This window comes from Temnothorax nylanderi, unplaced genomic scaffold (genome assembly GCF_030848795.1).
Source record: "Temnothorax nylanderi isolate EJ_2023f unplaced genomic scaffold, tnyl_v1.0 TNYL_tig0109_pilon, whole genome shotgun sequence".
NCBI classification, from domain to species: Eukaryota; Metazoa; Arthropoda; class Insecta; order Hymenoptera; family Formicidae; genus Temnothorax; species Temnothorax nylanderi.
The window spans coordinates 497,274-515,890 of NW_027249171.1; the positions used below are offsets into that span (position 1 = coordinate 497,274).

At 30.6% G+C, this 18,617-nt stretch overlaps 1 protein-coding gene and 3 long non-coding RNA genes across 4 annotated transcripts in view; 1 reads left to right on the top strand and 3 right to left on the bottom strand.

The window, feature by feature from the left end:
• LOC139776002 (uncharacterized) overlaps positions 1-7,826 on the bottom strand; it is a 29,169-nt gene extending 21,343 nt beyond the window's left edge. The window contains exon 1 of the long non-coding RNA XR_011718989.1: positions 7,694-7,826. This is a non-coding gene — a long non-coding RNA (uncharacterized lncRNA). The remainder of the gene's footprint in view (positions 1-7,693) is intronic.
• Positions 3,579-4,061, bottom strand: LOC139775939 (uncharacterized). Its single transcript, XR_011718961.1, has 2 exons — positions 3,969-4,061; positions 3,579-3,884 (listed from the first exon to the last, which is right to left on the bottom strand). It is a non-coding gene; the product is annotated as an uncharacterized lncRNA (long non-coding RNA).
• Positions 7,720-8,214, top strand: LOC139776001 (uncharacterized). The gene is made up of 3 exons (XR_011718988.1): positions 7,720-7,854; positions 7,923-8,013; positions 8,151-8,214. It is a non-coding gene; the product is annotated as an uncharacterized lncRNA (long non-coding RNA).
• The window catches only part of LOC139775993 (TOX high mobility group box family member 4), a 95,599-nt gene continuing 85,172 nt past the window's right edge, over positions 8,191-18,617 (bottom strand). The window contains exons 7-11 of the mRNA XM_071712381.1: positions 16,632-16,767; positions 14,567-14,896; positions 14,006-14,098; positions 11,922-12,205; positions 8,191-11,679 (exon numbers count right to left, since the gene is read on the bottom strand). Of these exons, the coding sequence (XP_071568482.1) occupies positions 11,613-11,679; positions 11,922-12,205; positions 14,006-14,098; positions 14,567-14,896; positions 16,632-16,767 (910 nt within the window). The 3' untranslated portion in view covers positions 8,191-11,612. The remainder of the gene's footprint in view (positions 11,680-11,921; positions 12,206-14,005; positions 14,099-14,566; positions 14,897-16,631; positions 16,768-18,617) is intronic.

Sequence of the window (18,617 nt, forward strand, 5' to 3'; positions counted from 1 at the left end):
AGTAGATGTAGAAGATTTTTCTATAAAGAGTGAAGGGCGCTTAAGGGGACTTTGTCGTGGTGTGACATCTCTTTCACGAGAATTTGAAGAACAAGGTTGTGAAGATGGGCCTTCAATATTTGATTTTAATAGTTCTTCAGCTGTACATATAGAGACTTGTAATTTTATTAAACTGTTAAGTGATTGTTATTATTAATATTAAATGTACGTTTTAATTTTGGTTTTGTTTTAATTATTTTTATTGTTCAGATTATTATGTTATAAAAATATTATATTATAAAAATTTTTACTTTGACTTGGATTTCGATTATTTGGGACATCAATAAGGTTAATAAATTGCGAATTTTCTTGTGATGCAAATGATTCATTATGACTCGTTTCTTTTATCGGTGAGACAGACTTTCTTATATTGCTTTCGGTTTCATGTGACATATTCGTTATTGTTCTAATAGAAAAAAATGAATTAAATTACAAATTATATATTATATGTATGTAGTAAAGATACTCAATTAATTATTGTTTCTCAAATGATTTCATTATTAAAGATAATTATAATATAAAAAATAATATGCTTACGGCCGCGGTTGCGACACTTGTTTTAAAAATGCCATGCTTTCCCATAAGGGCCAAGTTGAGATTTGTGTAGCTGCTTGTCCACTTCTCGTTATTAATTTTTTATTCTACCGGAAATATCTGTCTCGAAGAGATTTCCATCGGGTTTTTACAAAATCCTCTATAAAATTATAGTTTTTGTTATAAATTGTTGTATATATATATAGATATATTATTTTTTATATTATTTTTATAATATTATTTAAATTATTTATCTTAATTATATATTTTATTTTTTCCTACCAGTTACATGTAATTCATAGGCTATTTCAGCCCATAATTTCCTTTTATATACATTATCTTTATAAAATTTGCTATTTAAATCCCACAAAGCACTGCGAAGACGAACTGAGTTTATAATTAATTCATTTACTGATTCGTCGTTTTCGCAAGAATTATTAATGTTTATTGACATTATGTATGATTAAATATGACAAGCTGTCATTAATGCCGAAATTCGACTGAAATTAGCCGAGTTCAACAAAACGCGACGCGATCGTCGCGCGTCTGAAAGGGTTAAAAATTTTTAATTTCAACGCGCTATGACGCGCTATCGCGCGCGTCAAGAAAAGCACGCATTTAATTGGTGGAACGCGTGCAGATGCGCGTCAAACGCGCATTATAACGCAAGGCAACGCGTGCATGGAAACCAATTTGATTGGTGAAACGCGTGGAGACGCGCATCAAACGCGCGCTAAGTGCATGGCAACGCGTGCATGGAAACCAGGGGTGACACTTTTTTAAAAAAATTAGGTGTGAAATTGCTTGTATTTCGTTTGTAGATTATTGCATTTATTTTCGTTTGTTAGTTCATAATTAATTCCTAATTAGTTATTTAATTGTAGACCATGAAACTAGCCAACATGTATTATAAAATTAAAAAAAAATATCCTTTTAGAATAATTATTTCTTCTATTGATAGTCCTACATACTCACTAGCCTACTTTCTCCATAAGATTATCTCTATAAGTATACCAAAACCTAATGCTGCGTTCCCACTATACGCGTCGCGCGTCGCGTCACGACGCCGCGTCATGAGTTATCCAATCAAAACGTTTCATTTTATGACGTCATTTCCGACGCGAGATCTTGCCATAAAAATGAAATGTTTTGATTGGATAACTCATGACGCGGTGTCGTGACGCGACGCGCGACGCGTATAGTGGGAATGCAGCATAATAGATAACAGTTTCGAACTAGTCACAAAACTTAACGGGATACACATCAATAATGATTATGTTCTTATCTCATTAGATGCAATATCGTTATTCACTAACATCCCTACAGATTTAGTATTAGAAAGTATCTCCAATAGATGGTCATATATCTCCAACAATTGCAATATTCCAAAGGATGAATTCATGCAGGCTATAGAATTAATTTTAAATTCAACTTTACATTTGATAACATCATATACAAACAAAAATTTGGTACTCCTATGGGCTCTCCTTTGTTTCCCATTAATTGCTGCCGACATGGTAATGCAGGATTGGGAAAATAGAGTGTTGCAATTATTCACATTTATTTTACCTTTTTACTTCAGATACGTAGATGACATTGCTATAGCTTGTACCTGCTAATTCTGTTGACACAATACTACATGTATTTAATTCGTATCACCCTAGGTTACAGTTTACTATTGAAATAGGAAGTGACAAATTAAACTTTTTAGATTTAACGATTATTAAAAACAACAACGTTCTAGAATTTAATTGGTTTCACAAACCGACGTTTTCAGCCCGTTATCTTAATTTCATGTCGCAACACCCTATTTCCCAAAAAAGAGGCACAATTATGGACATGGTTGATAGGGCATTTTTATTATCACATTCGAAATATTATTTAAAAAATATGAAATTTATAATAGACACTCTTTTACAAAACGACTACCCGTTATCATTCATTTTTAACACAATTAATACTAGAATTAAATCTTTGCTTAATAAATGTACTCGAAAACAGAATGAACCTCCACCCACGAATGAAGAGGGACAACGCACATGGTTTATAGTACCATATGTCTCTAATATTTCGGAAGAATTTAAAAGTGTTGTTACAGATCTAAATGTTAACTTGTCGTTTTATAGTTTAAATAAACTTAAGAATTTTATTAAAGTGCAGAAGGATATTCTCCCTATCCAATCAAATAAAAATGTTGTGTATAAAATATCATACTATTATATAATCATGTAAAAATTGCGACGCTTCATATGTTGGTCAGACGATGAGACAATTAAAAACTAGAATTTCTGAACATCGCAACCATATTCACAGAAATACAACAACTCAGTCTGTCATTACCGAACATAGAATTAATTTCGATCACGAATTTGATTGGGAGAACATTGAAATCTTAGATAGGGAAAAATTTTTAGCAAAGCGACTAGTTTCTGAGATGTCACATATTAAGCTACAAAAGAATAGTCTCAACTCTCAAACTGATACAGAGTTTATGCACCATGCATACGTGTCTATTTTAAATAATTTGTAAACCATGTCCATAAACATTTTGTCTTTCGTCAGATCACGTGTTATTGTTTGTACATTAAATATTTATTAGTTTATTTTTACTTGTTTGACCTACACATTTATAATTTATTTCACTGCTGTTTTGATGCTAAGACATGCCCCTTCTTGTAATACCGAATCATATCATTGTTGTGTGTCGTGTCGACAAGATCTCCGGATCTCTTAGTACAGAATATAGGGGAGACCGGGGCGAAGTCGGCCCTATTTTTTCGGTGCCGATTTTTAACAACAAAATAAATAATTTTAGTGAAATATAGTATACCATTGTAAAGAGTAAACCCTTGGCTACAAAATTTATATAGGCATTTTTGGTCTACGTCGCTTTGTTCAACCGGTATAGAGTAAAAACGACAAAGGTGCAAAAATCAAAAAGTCAAAATTTCCGGGGCGGAGTCGTGTCTTCATTCTCGGACTGGATTTTAAATGAAAATTCATAATTCCAATCATGAAAAATGATAGGATACATTTTATTAATTATTTTTTAATAGAAAATGGAAACATTAATTAAAAACACGATGGCGGAAAATAATTACAAGAAAAGCGCACACACTTATGTGCCCTACGCTCGCACGTTTCTCGTCAGCTCTATTCTGTCATCTCTGAGCACACGCAGCACATATATTATCCAAGTCCTCGCCGGAATCAGACCACTGCTGCTTCTTTGATTTTGACTTTCGCCGGAAGCCTCCATGATATTGGCTTGGTCACGACTTCGCCCCGAACACAAGTTTTAGGTTTGGTCGCTTATAAAATAATAGAAATCAATGAAAATAAAAAAACTGCACTGAATTCGTGTTCAGCATGCATTACTCTTTAGAATCACTTACTTTGAGATTCGGAGAGACAATAATACTTAAGATATTACAAACTTTCGACGCGGAAGAAATTTTACTTTCGACATACGAAAACACGTTTGCTTCGATAAGAATCACAACATGGCACGTAACCTCACTAAACTCCGTTGGCCGTTGGTCACGTGGGCACCATAAACCGCGTTTACAGTATTAATGGCGAGTTCACAACATACAGTCCGCCCCGGGGTCGACTTCGCCCCGGTCTCCCCTACTTTTACCAGATGTCATACCATAATTTTATATCTGCTTTGTTCGACTTGTTTCGATGTTTTCGTTCTCTAGACTACTTGGTGAGTTCTTATTATAGATCTTAGATCTTTTAACAATACTTATAGTAACAATGAAATTATTTTTACAGATATGCCCATACAGCACAAAATGTTTTTTAAATATTTTTAAAATATTTTTTAGGAAGATTAAAATAATTTAAAATAATTTACAAAAATATTTTTTGAATGTTTCTATGTCCGTCAGATCATGTCAGAAAAATATTTTTAAAAATATTTTTAAAAGATTGCAAATAAATGTATTCAATAATATTTGTAAAATCTTTTAGAAATATTGTTTTAAAAAATAAAATATGTTCATAATAATTTTAAAAATGTTTTAAAAATGTCATATAAATATGAGTCATTTAAAGGTATGTATATACCGTTATGCTGTTGTGAATTAAGAATTTTAGAAAAACAAAAAAAAAGAAAATACATTTATTATGTATATGTCGTGTGTGCATACAGCCGCGCGGTCACCCATCCGAGTCAGTACCGCACCTAACGTCGCTTGACATCGATGATCGAACGGACTAGTGGTGATCCTTTGATTCTGACGCTTCCTTGTTGCTTATACTTCTATATAACATATCTTTATAGTGTTCAAAAATCGTGTAATGATAATAACCGGTAAATATTAAAAATAATAACGCAATTACAATTAATATACAATAATTATTATTAATATGAAATTTGTATATTTAACATAATATAATATTAATATAATAACGTTAACAACATGCATGATAACGCCTGAAGACGCTACCTGACAAAATTTATTTAATGAATTGAATCAATGCTACCTGACAAAATAAAGAATTTATTTAATGAATTGAATCAAAGTTGAAAAATAATTAGGAATTAAATTTAAAGAAACATAAATCTAAAAAAAATCTATTCTTTATGTATGTGTGTGCATATATGTTCACGGAGTAAGTTATAGTACTATATTTTCAATTATTCTTATAATATTTCTGCAATGTTGTTCTAATATTTCAACGAAATGTTGCAATTGTCTTTACAACATTACATTGCAACTTGTAACGTTCCTGCAATGTCTTGCAAGCTTCTATGCTTGCTGGGTCTTGCAAGCTTCTATGCTGTATGGGTCTGTTTTAATTACGAAAAACTCAAAAAATGAAAATAAAATTGTCGTGTTCCAAATTTGATCTTAAAATGACGTCTAATTCATGTCCTTTTCATGACGTCATACTTTCATATCCATAATAGGACGTTGGATACACGTCATATAAAGGACATATGACGTCGTGGACGAAATATGACCTTAAATTGACGTCAATAAGACCATGTGTGCTACCTGGAATATTTACATGGGAAGTATATATATATATACAATTTCTGTAACTTTTAAAGTAAATATCTCAGAAACGGGTCGGACAATCGATCGCAAATTTAACACAGGTTTTTGGGATATATAAGTGCACAATCTCTGTAAATTTCAGCTTTATCCCTTTATTTTGACATAAGCGACATACATCTTTAATTAAGAATATTTCATAATATTTCAAAAATATTTTTGAAAATATTTGAAAAAAGATTATAAAACCAATAAGAAATAAAAATATTTTTTAAATATTTTGAAACAAGATTATGATACAATAAATATGTAGATTCGAATTAATATTTTAAAAATACATTTCAAATATTTAAGAAAATTTTATCTGGGTAATAAAAAAGAACGTTTTTAAAAATATTTTTAAAAGATTCTTGAAATATTCTTAAAAATGTTACCACAAAAGGTTTTTAAACCATTTTAAAATATTCCTAAAACCATTTTAAAATGTTTCTCGCAATATTTTTATAGAAATATTTAGAAATATTTTTTGAAAACATTTTGTGCTGTATGGGTGGATCTTTTAGTCTAAGTTTGTTTTCAATTTCGTTTCTGAAATCTCCAATCATGAAACTCACCACGGTGGAACGGAGAACTTTTTAATTTTTTAATATTATTATACCGCTGAAGATGGCTCAAACTTGAGCCGAAACGTACGGATGATTGATTGATTATGTAAAACATAAGTAATAAATCAGTGATTCTGATATTACGCATAAAGAACCGCGTTTGACTCTCATAGCCTTTCCAATTCTATTTAAAAAAAATAGGTGTGAAATTAATTGTATTTCGTTTGTAGATTATTATAGTGCATTCATTTTTGTTTGTTAGTCCATAATTAATTTTTAATTAAATATTTAAAGTGTCAGTCATCGGCTATATAGCATCATATGATACATTAATATATTATAAAATAAAAAAAGTTCGTTTGTAGTTAATTGTATTTTGTTTGTAGAGTTTTGTAGTAAAGTTAAGAAGTTTTGTAGTCTCTTTAAATTGTTTATAATTAATAAATACATTTGTTGAACTATGTATCAGAGGGCAGCAGCTATCGTTAATTGATTGTCGGATAGCTACATAGTTCAACAAATGTATTTATTAATTATAAACAATTCGAAGAGACTACAAAACTTTTTAACTTCACTACAAATCTCTACAAACAACATACAATTAACTACAAAAGAGCTTTTTTATTTTATAATATGTTGATGTATTATATGATGTTAGTAACCGATGACTGACACTTTAAATATTTAATTAAAAATTAATTATGGACTAACAAACGAAAATAAATGCACTACAATAATCTACAAACAAAATACAATCGATTCCACACCTATTTTTTAAATTTTACTAGACACTACAGACGCGCGCTTCGCGCGCGCTATTTGGCTTTAACATTATGCTATTACTATTACACTATTAACTCCTTGATACACACAACTGTCAAAATATACAATGACAGCTGCAAATGAAGTAAGCGCAGCAAGAGAACCAATCGGCATCGCGGAAAAGCGACAACAATAAACTTTATATCTCCTTTTTAGAAGAGGATAATACATGTCGGCTAGTTTTATGGTCTACAATTTTAAATAATTAATTAAAAATTAATTATAAACTAACAAACGAAAATAAATGCACTACAATAATCTACAAACGAAATACAATCGATTTTACACCTAATTTTTTTTTTAAAAGTGTCGGTCGTTGGCTAACATCCCAGATAGCAAAGCGTGTCTGAGCAAAATCGCGCAAACCTGTGATTGCTTATGATGCTGGCAACTTGCCGTACATTTGCTTCAATTGATTTCGAGTAATTTAATATTTGAAGCAACACGCAGGCAACATTGGATATATGTATTGCCAGCAATTTGTCGGCAAGAGAGCAGCATCAAATTTACTCCGCATTGCTAACAATATGACAACATTGTGTGATCCTATGAATTATTACAGCAACATGACAGCAACAGCTCGAATTTTGAACCAGACGATTTTAGACCGCAGCATAAGTTGCCAACAAGTTACTGGCAAGTTGCTATACAAAATTGTTATATCGTGTGAAGGCATCAACTTACCGACAAATGCGGACTCAGTTGCCACAATTCTGATAGCAACACGTACATACTATGTTGTCGGCAACATGCCAGCAACAATGCAGACACGTTGCTATCTAGGATTTAATCCTTTTTTCCTGGAGTCATTTGCAAGTTTGCACTGGGGCTTTCAACTTCTTTTAGTACGTACTACTAAATTGTAACGTACTACTAAATTGTACGTACCACTAAATTGTGCCTGCAAAAATAGATTAAAATTGGAGGGGGGTCGCATACGGAACAACGGAACTCTATATAGCCTTTCTCGCTTCTGACGTCACAATTTGATCGAAATAGTAGTGGTGAGTGAACAGGAGCCTTGAAATCATTTATTATCTTATTCACATTTTCATATCTTATATGGTACATTATAACTTTTTTCAAATTGTATTACTATATTAATAGTGATTTCGTAATACTAAATATTCTAACTTTCTAGGTACAAGGATGACAGGATAATAATAAAGTATTTCTGTAACTATAGTTTCGGGACTGAAATCGTTTAATCATGTCTTTGTACATAAAACAATTAAAATTTAACATAAATTTATTGGAAATTACCGCAATATATTAGCATTTGATGTATAGGCTAGCGCTACAGTACACATGCTTGATACTTTCTAAATTTCTTTCCGATACAGATTTATATGAGTATGATTGATGTTGCAAAAATTGCGCTTTTGTTTCTGTGAGCCCATTGCACAGAAATTTATATAGAAAAATAAGCATTAAGGGGATCCTAAAGCCGTCTGTAATACCTACACTCGTACTTTAACAATATTTGCTTCGTATAAAAATTCTACAACTTGATGTTACAAAATGAGGGTGCAGGTCCATTCAGTAGACATCAAGGAATATCATACCGTTTGTAGAATTAGGCTGAGACTCCAAACAAAAAAGTTAAACGAAAAGTACGATTACGTGAACGTAAAGGTCTTTCTAAATCGTACTTTTCGTTTAACTTTTTTGTTTGGAGTCTCAGCCTAATTCTACAAACGGTATGATATTCCTTGATGTCTACTGAATGGACCTGCACCCTCATTTTGTAACATCAAGTTGTAGAATTTTTATACGAAGCAAATATTGTTAAAGTACGAGTGTAGGTATTACAGACGGCTTTAGGATCCCCTTAAGAATAAATGTCTCGAACAACAGAACAAATAGTATAAATTCTGTGAAATTGTATCGATGAGTTATGTCGAGAGTTTTATTAATTGAAGCACTTCATGCTTATACTTTTATGCAAATTTCTGTGCCTTAAAGATGAATAATTGAAGATTTCCTTCCGTATTATTTCTCAACGTTACTTGCTTTTTATTACTTTATAGACATATTTGTACAGTCCCATTACCTAAAAGGGCTCTGTTTAGATCATTAATATCCTATTTTATTAAAATGATTAAGTATAATTATCTTTTTATCCTTTTTATCTTCTCTCTCTCTCTCTCTCTCTCTCTCTCTCTCTCTCTCTCTCTCTCTCTGTGTGTGTGTGTGTGTGTGTGTGTGTGTGTGTGTGTGTGTGTATACGCGCGTGCGCACGTATGTATATGTACGTATCTTTATAATATACCACAATTGTATTATTTATATAATACAGTTTCTATATTATGTTTACATTACAACTTATAAATCTATAGAATATAGTTATATATTTACAAGGATATCAAACAATAAGTATATTTAAAACATTTGATAATTCATATAAAGAAAAGAAAAAACGAAATTTGAACAAAACCCCTGTTAGAGGGATGCATTACCTAACAGGCAATTTGCATATTTGCATAAGAGATTGCAAAATTGCTGGTGAATTTAATATGGATGTATTTCTTTGCTTTTATACATAAAAATGCTTATATCATATTAATTTATTTCAAGGCCTACGTTACAAGTGTATTTCAATCAGAGGACATAAATATGTAATTATTCGATCTTTGTAATTCAAGAACAATATATATATATATATATATATATATATATATATATATATATATTGTAATTTGTTTGATCGCGATGACAGATTTGATCTAATTCAAGAATTTTGGAGAGATACAACATATTCTTTTTTTCATCTATTTAAAAATTTTAAAATAATTTCTCCATGATCTATTAATATGATTGGGCTGCTTGTATTAAATTATATTAGCCATATCCATATTAGCCGTATCCATATAGGCAATACATTCTTCGAAAGTAATAACAGAAGAGATATAATTAATAAAAAACAAATGGAAACAATTTTATGTAATGTAATATTAATGTGTTTAAAAAAATATCAGATTTGCATTTGCTGTCAATATCATTCTGATGTCACGTTCTTTTGTGTACTATATGAAATTTTATATATGAAAACTGTACTGTATTATTTATTGGTTGTTGTAATATCAATATAAAAATAAATTATGTAATTAAATCGCGTTTTACTTATATGGGCCTAATCTAAATGTATAGTAATTAACTTCTATAACTGTGATGGACTAATAGTATTATAGTATATTTATTTGTGAAAACACTATTATACGATTATGGATGCTTCACGTATGTTTATCAGTCGATTGTATTCTATGTTGTATGAACAGAGACGGAATAATAAATTTTCTTGTGAAGGGAGAACACAAGAGATCAGAATACATTACAAAATAAATTAAATTTCTTCTACTCACAGAAATAAAATGATACTTACGATGCAACATCCAAGAGATGAGAATGACTAAAATTTAAAACTTTTACTCGGGAAATTACATGTAATGAATTATAATCATATTGCAAAAATAATTTATATATATATATATATATATATATATGTATATATATATGTATGTATAATATACATGATATGTATCATATATATATGTATTATATAATATATATATATAATTAAAAAATAAATAAAAATATGGAATTATATATAATTGAATCAAAATTATATCTAATTCCATATTTTTATTTTTTTATTCTTGCAATATAAGTATAATACATATGTAGTTCAAATATGATATCTATAATTACAAGCAATTAAAAATATATGCCTAATCAAGAAATATAATAGATATAATTTTTATTCTTAAATCTTACATCTTAAAATAAAACATGATAATTAACGACCATGGCATGTAATAATTTGCTATATAAGTCCTCTTTTTATCTAGTCATTGTTTTCACAGTATGAACGAAACACACATTGAACGTAGTACACTTATTTATATATTTTACACTGCTTTCATCTGCTTGTACTGTGTTATTTATTACTATATCAAAATAACAAGTGTAAAGTTGAGGAAACATAGTTGAGACAATTAAGAAAACTAGTCTTTGTTCGGGGTGAACTTTAAAAACTGCAAACACTATCTATATTTAAAAAAAAGAAAAAGAAAAGAAACAAATATGCCTGTACAATTGGCACACTTTGCCTAACAGTAAGGAATATCAGAGAATATAAAAAAGTTGGCTGTTATTTAACTTCTCATATAAGTGTAAATAAATACACTTATTTAAATTACTCAAGTCGTAATACACTCCTTACAAACAAAGACCTTTGGCCAGAGTAATAAGTTTTTGGATAAGGCTTTTCAATATATATTCTAAGTTCTTTTTCTAAAAAGAAACAATTTTATCTTTATTTCATCATTATCTTTCTTTCTCCTTTCTCTTGTCTTCTTGTTCTCTCGTTGACATGCATACACATACAGAACATATCTGTATGCTATTACTATTAATATAACTATCCGTCAACTTTTCTAATGCTGTGTATCTCTGTTGCTGCATGAATAGTCTTGAAAAAGTTGTCATCCACCAGCTTATGTATATATACATCCATTTAAATATTTTACTTTACAGATTAACAACGGGCCATTAAGCTGTGAGGCCATTGAGTAGTTGCTGTAGTTCATTTCTTATAGGACACTTATTTAACTGTAGAATAGTTTTGTTGAGGATTTTGATTTGAAGACACCCACGTGTTGAATACATCTCTGAAATACATAATAAAGCAGGTATAAATATAAGATAAATAGAAGTCATAAAACATATATAAGAATAATCTCTGTGAATTAGAAATATATCACAATTGTGATATAAGTATGAGTATACAATCAAACGTACAGCAAAGACATGTAATAAGATGCAACACTTGTCCATTTTATATACTTCTTTATATAAAATGTATGAATTAATTTAAAATAGAGAAGAATTAAATATAATGTTCTTGGCCAACCTGCAATGGCTGACCACACACTCGTTGCTGCAATATTCATCTTCCCATTCGTTATTGGATATAGCAGGATTGGGGCATCCCTGATGTATACAAGGTGGTGGCCCTTGTCCTGTCATAGCCACTTGTGAAGGATTTACTGGCGACGAAGAACTAGATAAAGTTTCAGACTTTATCGATAAATCTTCAGATTTTAAAAATTCTGCTCTAGGTGGACTTGTATGTATTATTTGTTGCTGCTGTTGTTGCTGCACTTGTACCTGCTGTACTTGCTGTTGTTGAGGTACCTATAAACAATGTTATAAAATATTGTACACTGTAGAGTATAAAAACGTACTACACACAAAAACATATTTGTCACAGCTTACGTTAAGATTACATTATTGTAATATTTAGAGAGTACTATCTTTACTCTAACATAATAACAATAAGCAAAAGTATTGTGATTGACCCAACTGGCAAATTTTATTGTTCACAAAACGCTACGTTTCGACCGCAGATTCAAGACCACAATCAAAGAATCTACGGTCAAAACGTAGCGTTTTGTGAACAATAAAATTTGCCAGTTGGGTCGATCACAATACTTTTGCTTATTGTTAATTATTCACTGGCGACTCAAGTTCTCCGTTTTTGAATAACAATAAATTATGTACCAAAACTTTTTATCCAACAGCCAGAGTATGTTGAAAATAAACTCTGCAAAGTATCTGTTATAAATTTTGTCAGCAGAAAGACTAGATTTGATACAAAATTTAGTATATACAATATTGTTGGTAGAATGTTGACAGATATATAACAAAGTTTATCAATAAAATATGACAGATCAATGACAGAAATCAAATGGACTTTGATGTATTTGCTACGCGGTTTGACGCAAATTGGTAGCGGAAATAGAGTAGAATCTGTGTTCGACATTCTGCTCGATTTCTGCCGCTAATCTGTTATCAAGTTATCGACAAAACACGAGCTTAATGTGGATACAATATAAATTTTTTAGCAATTCCTGATCAAATTTGTCAATCTATCTGCATATTGCAAAGAGTTATTACATATTCATTTATTAAATATGTAAGAAGAAGATGCGCAAATTTGATTGTTAGTAATACGCATCATGGTTATTATAAAATGTTTTTCTATGTATACTTATGTATTATAACTAATTAGAAATTGACAGAAAATATTCTGATAACTTAAAAAGGCGTAATAATCAATAAAAATAATTTTATTACATTTTTCTTCTTTCTCTTATCCTCTATTTTTATGTATGCACGCTAATTTATTATTTTTATTAATAAATATACTAAATATATTATATAACATAAATTTAAAAAATGCATTATTGATATTAATATATTTTTATTTTAAATCATTAAATTAAAAAAATTAATAAAATACAATCAAAATATTTTTTTAAATTTATATAATAAATAAATAAAACAAAGTCACAATTAAACATATAATTCTATAAGCTTAAAAAATTAGCCTTAATTATAAATATATTTTTTATTTTCTAAAATTCAAATATAGATATTTATTAAATAAATTTTTTGGTGCATACATATATGGATATGCCTTTTATATATTTGGTATATCTTTGAAATTTTTTCATGATACGTATCCTTTGTTTTTTAAGTTCTTAATTAATTCTTCTGTCAGTCAAAGGAATCAATATCTTTAAAAATATATTAATTTATATTATAGTTTTTACGTAACTTCCTGCAGTGTAAATTAAAGAAAAAGCTTGATATTATATTAACAATACAGAAAAGATTATGCATATTAGAATCACTTTGATCAAATGTACAAAGAATGTGATTAAGTTCACACAGAAATAAGCATATTTATATCGTCTGCTGTACGATGTTATGTAAAGGATTAAAAAAGATAGAAAAAACGGAAAATAAAAAATTACTAACAGAATAAAAAAATAAAGATAAATAAAATTCCTTTATCTACAATTAAAGATAATTAAAAATAAAGGATTAATTAAAAAATGAAAAAGTACGGCAAAACAACCGAAGTATTTCGAACTTGAATATATATTGAATAATATGAATAATAAACCAGAATGGAGATAATATATTAACCTGCATATATTGCTGTTGTGAAATCTGCTGTTGCATATGCTGCTGTTGCTGTTGTGTTATGTGCGGTGGTGCCATTACATTGCCCATTAAACCCTATAAAAAATAAGAATATATGTATCAATCGTTGAAATTGTTCATATTTTTCATGACTTTCATTAATCGAATATGAATTACTAGAATTATAAAAACAAAATCTCTCAATGTCTTCATATATTAGTTCTTATTATACATAGGCAAAGAAACAAAGACAAAAACATGAAAAAATTTAGAGAATTTTATACAAACAACGTTTTTACAAGTTTTACTTATTGTATGTTATATGATAAATGTAACAACAGTCTTATTTTATTTATAGAAAGACGAGTGATTAACGAGTGATTCAGTGATTAATGAGTAATACGTTAATCACTGAATTTATGTATTAATTCTTGTCTAGGTACCAACAATTATGTCATGAGGACACAAGTATAAAATTAAATTACAATTTCGAAAAAATTATATTTGTCTTTATCATGTTTGACTTTTTTTCGAAAATTCTATTGTATATTTGCTAAATCATACTTGTTGTTGAGGATTTCCTTGCATAGCTAAATGATGGGGTGACTTTTTATTAACAGCCATTTGTTGCTGCTGCTGTTGCTGCTGTTGCTGATGTTGCTGTTGAGGCGACGAAGGTTGATGCTGAGGGCTATAGACTTGATATGTAACATTTCCTGGCGCCGAATTGTTGGCATAGCCTGAGTATCCGCTGTATTGCATTTGTTGTTGTGGCTGTTGTGTTTGCTGTTTTTGTTCATTTTCACTCGCACCTTTGCTTACTAAAGATGCTCTATATGCAGCGAGAGCCTTCAAATATTCCTTCTTAGCTGCCTCGGTTTTCTTTTTGTAATACTATGTGAAAATTTATACTTTAACTCAACAACGATGGTATTAAAATTAAAAGAAATAATTAATTAGCTAAAGACGCTTGATATTAAAATTAAAGAATAAAAAGGAAAAGTGGGCTATGAGAGTCAAACACAGTTATTTGTGTGTAAGTTGACGCTATGTAATATTCAATTAATAATTTAATACAAACTATAAATCGTACGTTTCGGTTTTACTTTGAGTCATCTTCAGCGACGCAGTGATAGATAAATTAAATAATCTCAAGTTCTCCGAAAAGTATAGGGGAGACTGGGGCGAAGTCGGCCCCGGGGCGGAGTCGTTTTTGCAATTATCTCGAAATCTGTATGTTGTGTGAACTCGCCATTAATACTGTAAACGCGGCTTATGGTGCCCACGTGACCAACAGAGTTTAGTGAGGTTACGCGCCATGTTGTAATTCTTATCGAAGCAAACGTGTTTTCGCAGGTCGAAAGTAAAATTTCTTCCGCGTCGAAAATTTGTAATATCTTAAGTATTATTGTCTTTTCGAATCTCAAAGTAAGTGATTCTAAAGAGTAATGCATGCTGAACACGAATCCAGTGCAGTTTTTTTATTTTCATTGATTTCTATTATTTTATAAGCGACCAAACCTAAAACTTGTGTTCGGGGCGAAGTCGTTTCCAAGCCAAAACGAAGTCAAGAAAGCTAAATAATATGTGCTGCGTATGCTCGGAGATAATAGAAAACAGAGCCGATGAAAAACAGTGCATTTCGTGCAGGCGTAAGGCACACAACGAGTGCGTGCGCTCGTAAGACTCTGTTTTTACATGCTTTAACTGTTAGCGAAAAAGAAAATTGATTTTCTTGAAATTATTTTCCGCTTTCCATTTTTCTACTAAAAAACAATGAATAAAGTGTGTTCTATTATTTTTTATGATCAAAATTATGTATCTTTATGTAAAATCCAGTCCGAGAATGAAGACATGACTCCGCCCCGGGAATTTTGACTTTTCAATTTTTGCACTTTTGTCGTTTTTACTCTATACCGGTTGAACAAAGTGACGTAGACCAAAAATGCCTACATAAATTTTGTAGCCAAGGGTTCACTCTTTACAATGGTATACTATATTTCACTAAAATGATTTATTTTGTTGTTAAAAATCGGCACCGAAAAAAAAGGGCCGACTTCGCCCCGGTCTCCCCTAGTTTGGTGAGTATTTAAAAGTTAAAGGTACAAAAAAAATGTAAACTTAAAGAGGAAAAGCTAGAAAAATTTAATAAAAATTGAGACTAACCGGCAAAAAAATATGAAATCTATTCACCAAATCAAGTTCAGAGAACGTGAGATTGACAAACTGTTTCCGTTGTCTTTTTCACAGCTTCAGTTACTCACTTTATATTTTTCGGAGAGCTTGAGATTATTTAATTTATCTATCACCGCGTCACTAAAGATGGCTCAAAGTAGAGCCAAAACGATTTATAGTTTGTATTAAATTATTAATTGAATGTTACATAGCATCAACTTACATACAAATAACCGCGTTTGGCTCTTATTAGACCACTTTTCTTTTTTACTCTTTTTAATATTAGTATTATATAATAATTATATAAAATTATATAATAAAATCTATAATTATATTAAGTAGCATTTGTCACAATTATACTTGAAACGATACTCGATATAGATAATCATCGAACAAATAATACATAAGATTATTAACAGAAATACATAAGATTATTAAGATTTTAAATACTTACATTTTTATGTTCAATGTCTAATGCATCCCACATTGACGCAACGATTTTAGATACTTCGCCGAAGCTGGCATTTGGATGTTTTCCCTTAATTACTGCCTGAGTGTCTCTGAAGAAAAGGGCGTATGCTGACACAGGTCTGAAAATCAGTAACCAGCATTATATCATAAATTTTAGATAAACGATTACGTTTAAAGAGATTAAAATGTTTAGTAATATATTATTAGTGTTTACATTAGTATTGCAATTATTATAATTCAAGAAAATATCCAAAATATTAAAAAAAATGACAACTAGTTTGTATCATAATTGTTATATATTTCATAAGAATAGTTTAAGCACTTTAAGCATTTAACATTACATGCGGACGCACCCAAAAAGGTGGCGCGACTCAACGTGTCAGCTCTATATATTCTCTCTTGTCATGACCGTTGAGACACTCTCTGATCTCGGACTTAAGTGAAAACGTTTGTTGTATCGAGACTCACAATAAAGATATTCACTTAATCAAAGTGAAACACTAACCCCAGTTTACTATTCCAAAAGTACAGAACCGTAGAGTCTGATATCCGAGGTACATATATAACATAAATTGGCGACGAGTCTGTGAACCTACATCGAGAAATACGTGGAAATTAGCATTCTCGAAATGGCGCTCATTGGATCCATAGAAGCCTTCAATCCGAGGGAGACAGATATCACCTCGTATATGGAACGAATTGAAATGTTATTCGCTTGCAATGAAGTAACAGGCAATAAAAAGGTGTCTCTTTTACTAACATTAATAGGAGGAGAGGCGTATGGAGTGCTAAAAGATTTATTGGCACCAACTTTACCGAGTACATTAACATTCGAACGTCTTCGCTCAGAACTAGAGAGCCATTATAGTCCTAAAAGGTTAGTTATAGCAGAACGTTATAAATTTTACTCAGCTATGCAAGAAACTAACGAGGATGTTAAAGTTTATGTAGCGCGTTTAAAGAATCTAGCTAAACACTGCGCTTTTGGTACATTTCTAAACGAAGCTTTACGAGACAAATTAGTATGCGGTATTCCGAGATTGTGCAGCGAAAACTATTGACGGAAGATAACCTAACTTTTGAACGAGCGTTCCAAATTGCCACAAGTGTAGAGATGGCAGAAGGACAAATTAAAGCCATGGGTACCGAGGCGGCAGCTGTCAATAAAGTAAGCACCGCCAAATTTAACAAAGGCAGGAAGTTCAGTCGACCAGCGTGGCAAAATAAAGCTACATCCAGTCAAGATGTCAGTCAAACCAGTAAAGCCGGTCAACCTACGAACAGTACAAGCAAATCAAGATGTGGAAGGTGTCTCAAAATTCACTGGGATAACAATAAGTGTCCAGCTATTAACTGGAAATGTTATTCATGTAATCAAACTGGACATACAGCAAAATCAACATGGTGCAAGAATAGAATCAATGAAGTAACGTCGGAGGAAGCCAGTCAAGAGGAACCAAACGCGGCTGGAAATGATTCCTCGACGGTAGGATGGTTAAAGGAGTCTGAGGATACATACTTTTTAAACACTTTAAGACAGTCCAAAAGAAATGAAACATTATATACTCAAATACCAGTGGAAGGTAAAACTATTGTAATGGAAGTCGATTCGGGTGCATGTAAGTCTGTAATGCATATAAATGATTATAAGAAGTTATTTCCTAGTATAAGAGTAGAATCAGTTACTTTTAAGTTGAGAGTAGTCACAGGTGAAAAAGTTAATATCATAGGTCAAATAACTGTTTCTGTAGAGTATCAAAAGAAAATATTTACCTTACCGCTAATTGTTATAGATAGTAAAACTAAATTTATACCATTACTTGGTAGAAACTGGCTGGATATTCTCAACCCACAATGGAGACAGATTTTAGATACTGACATGTTAGTTGAACACACTAGCTTAAATAAAGTCTTTACACATGAATCAGAGACTGTAAAAATAATGATGATTGAACTTAAAAATAGATTT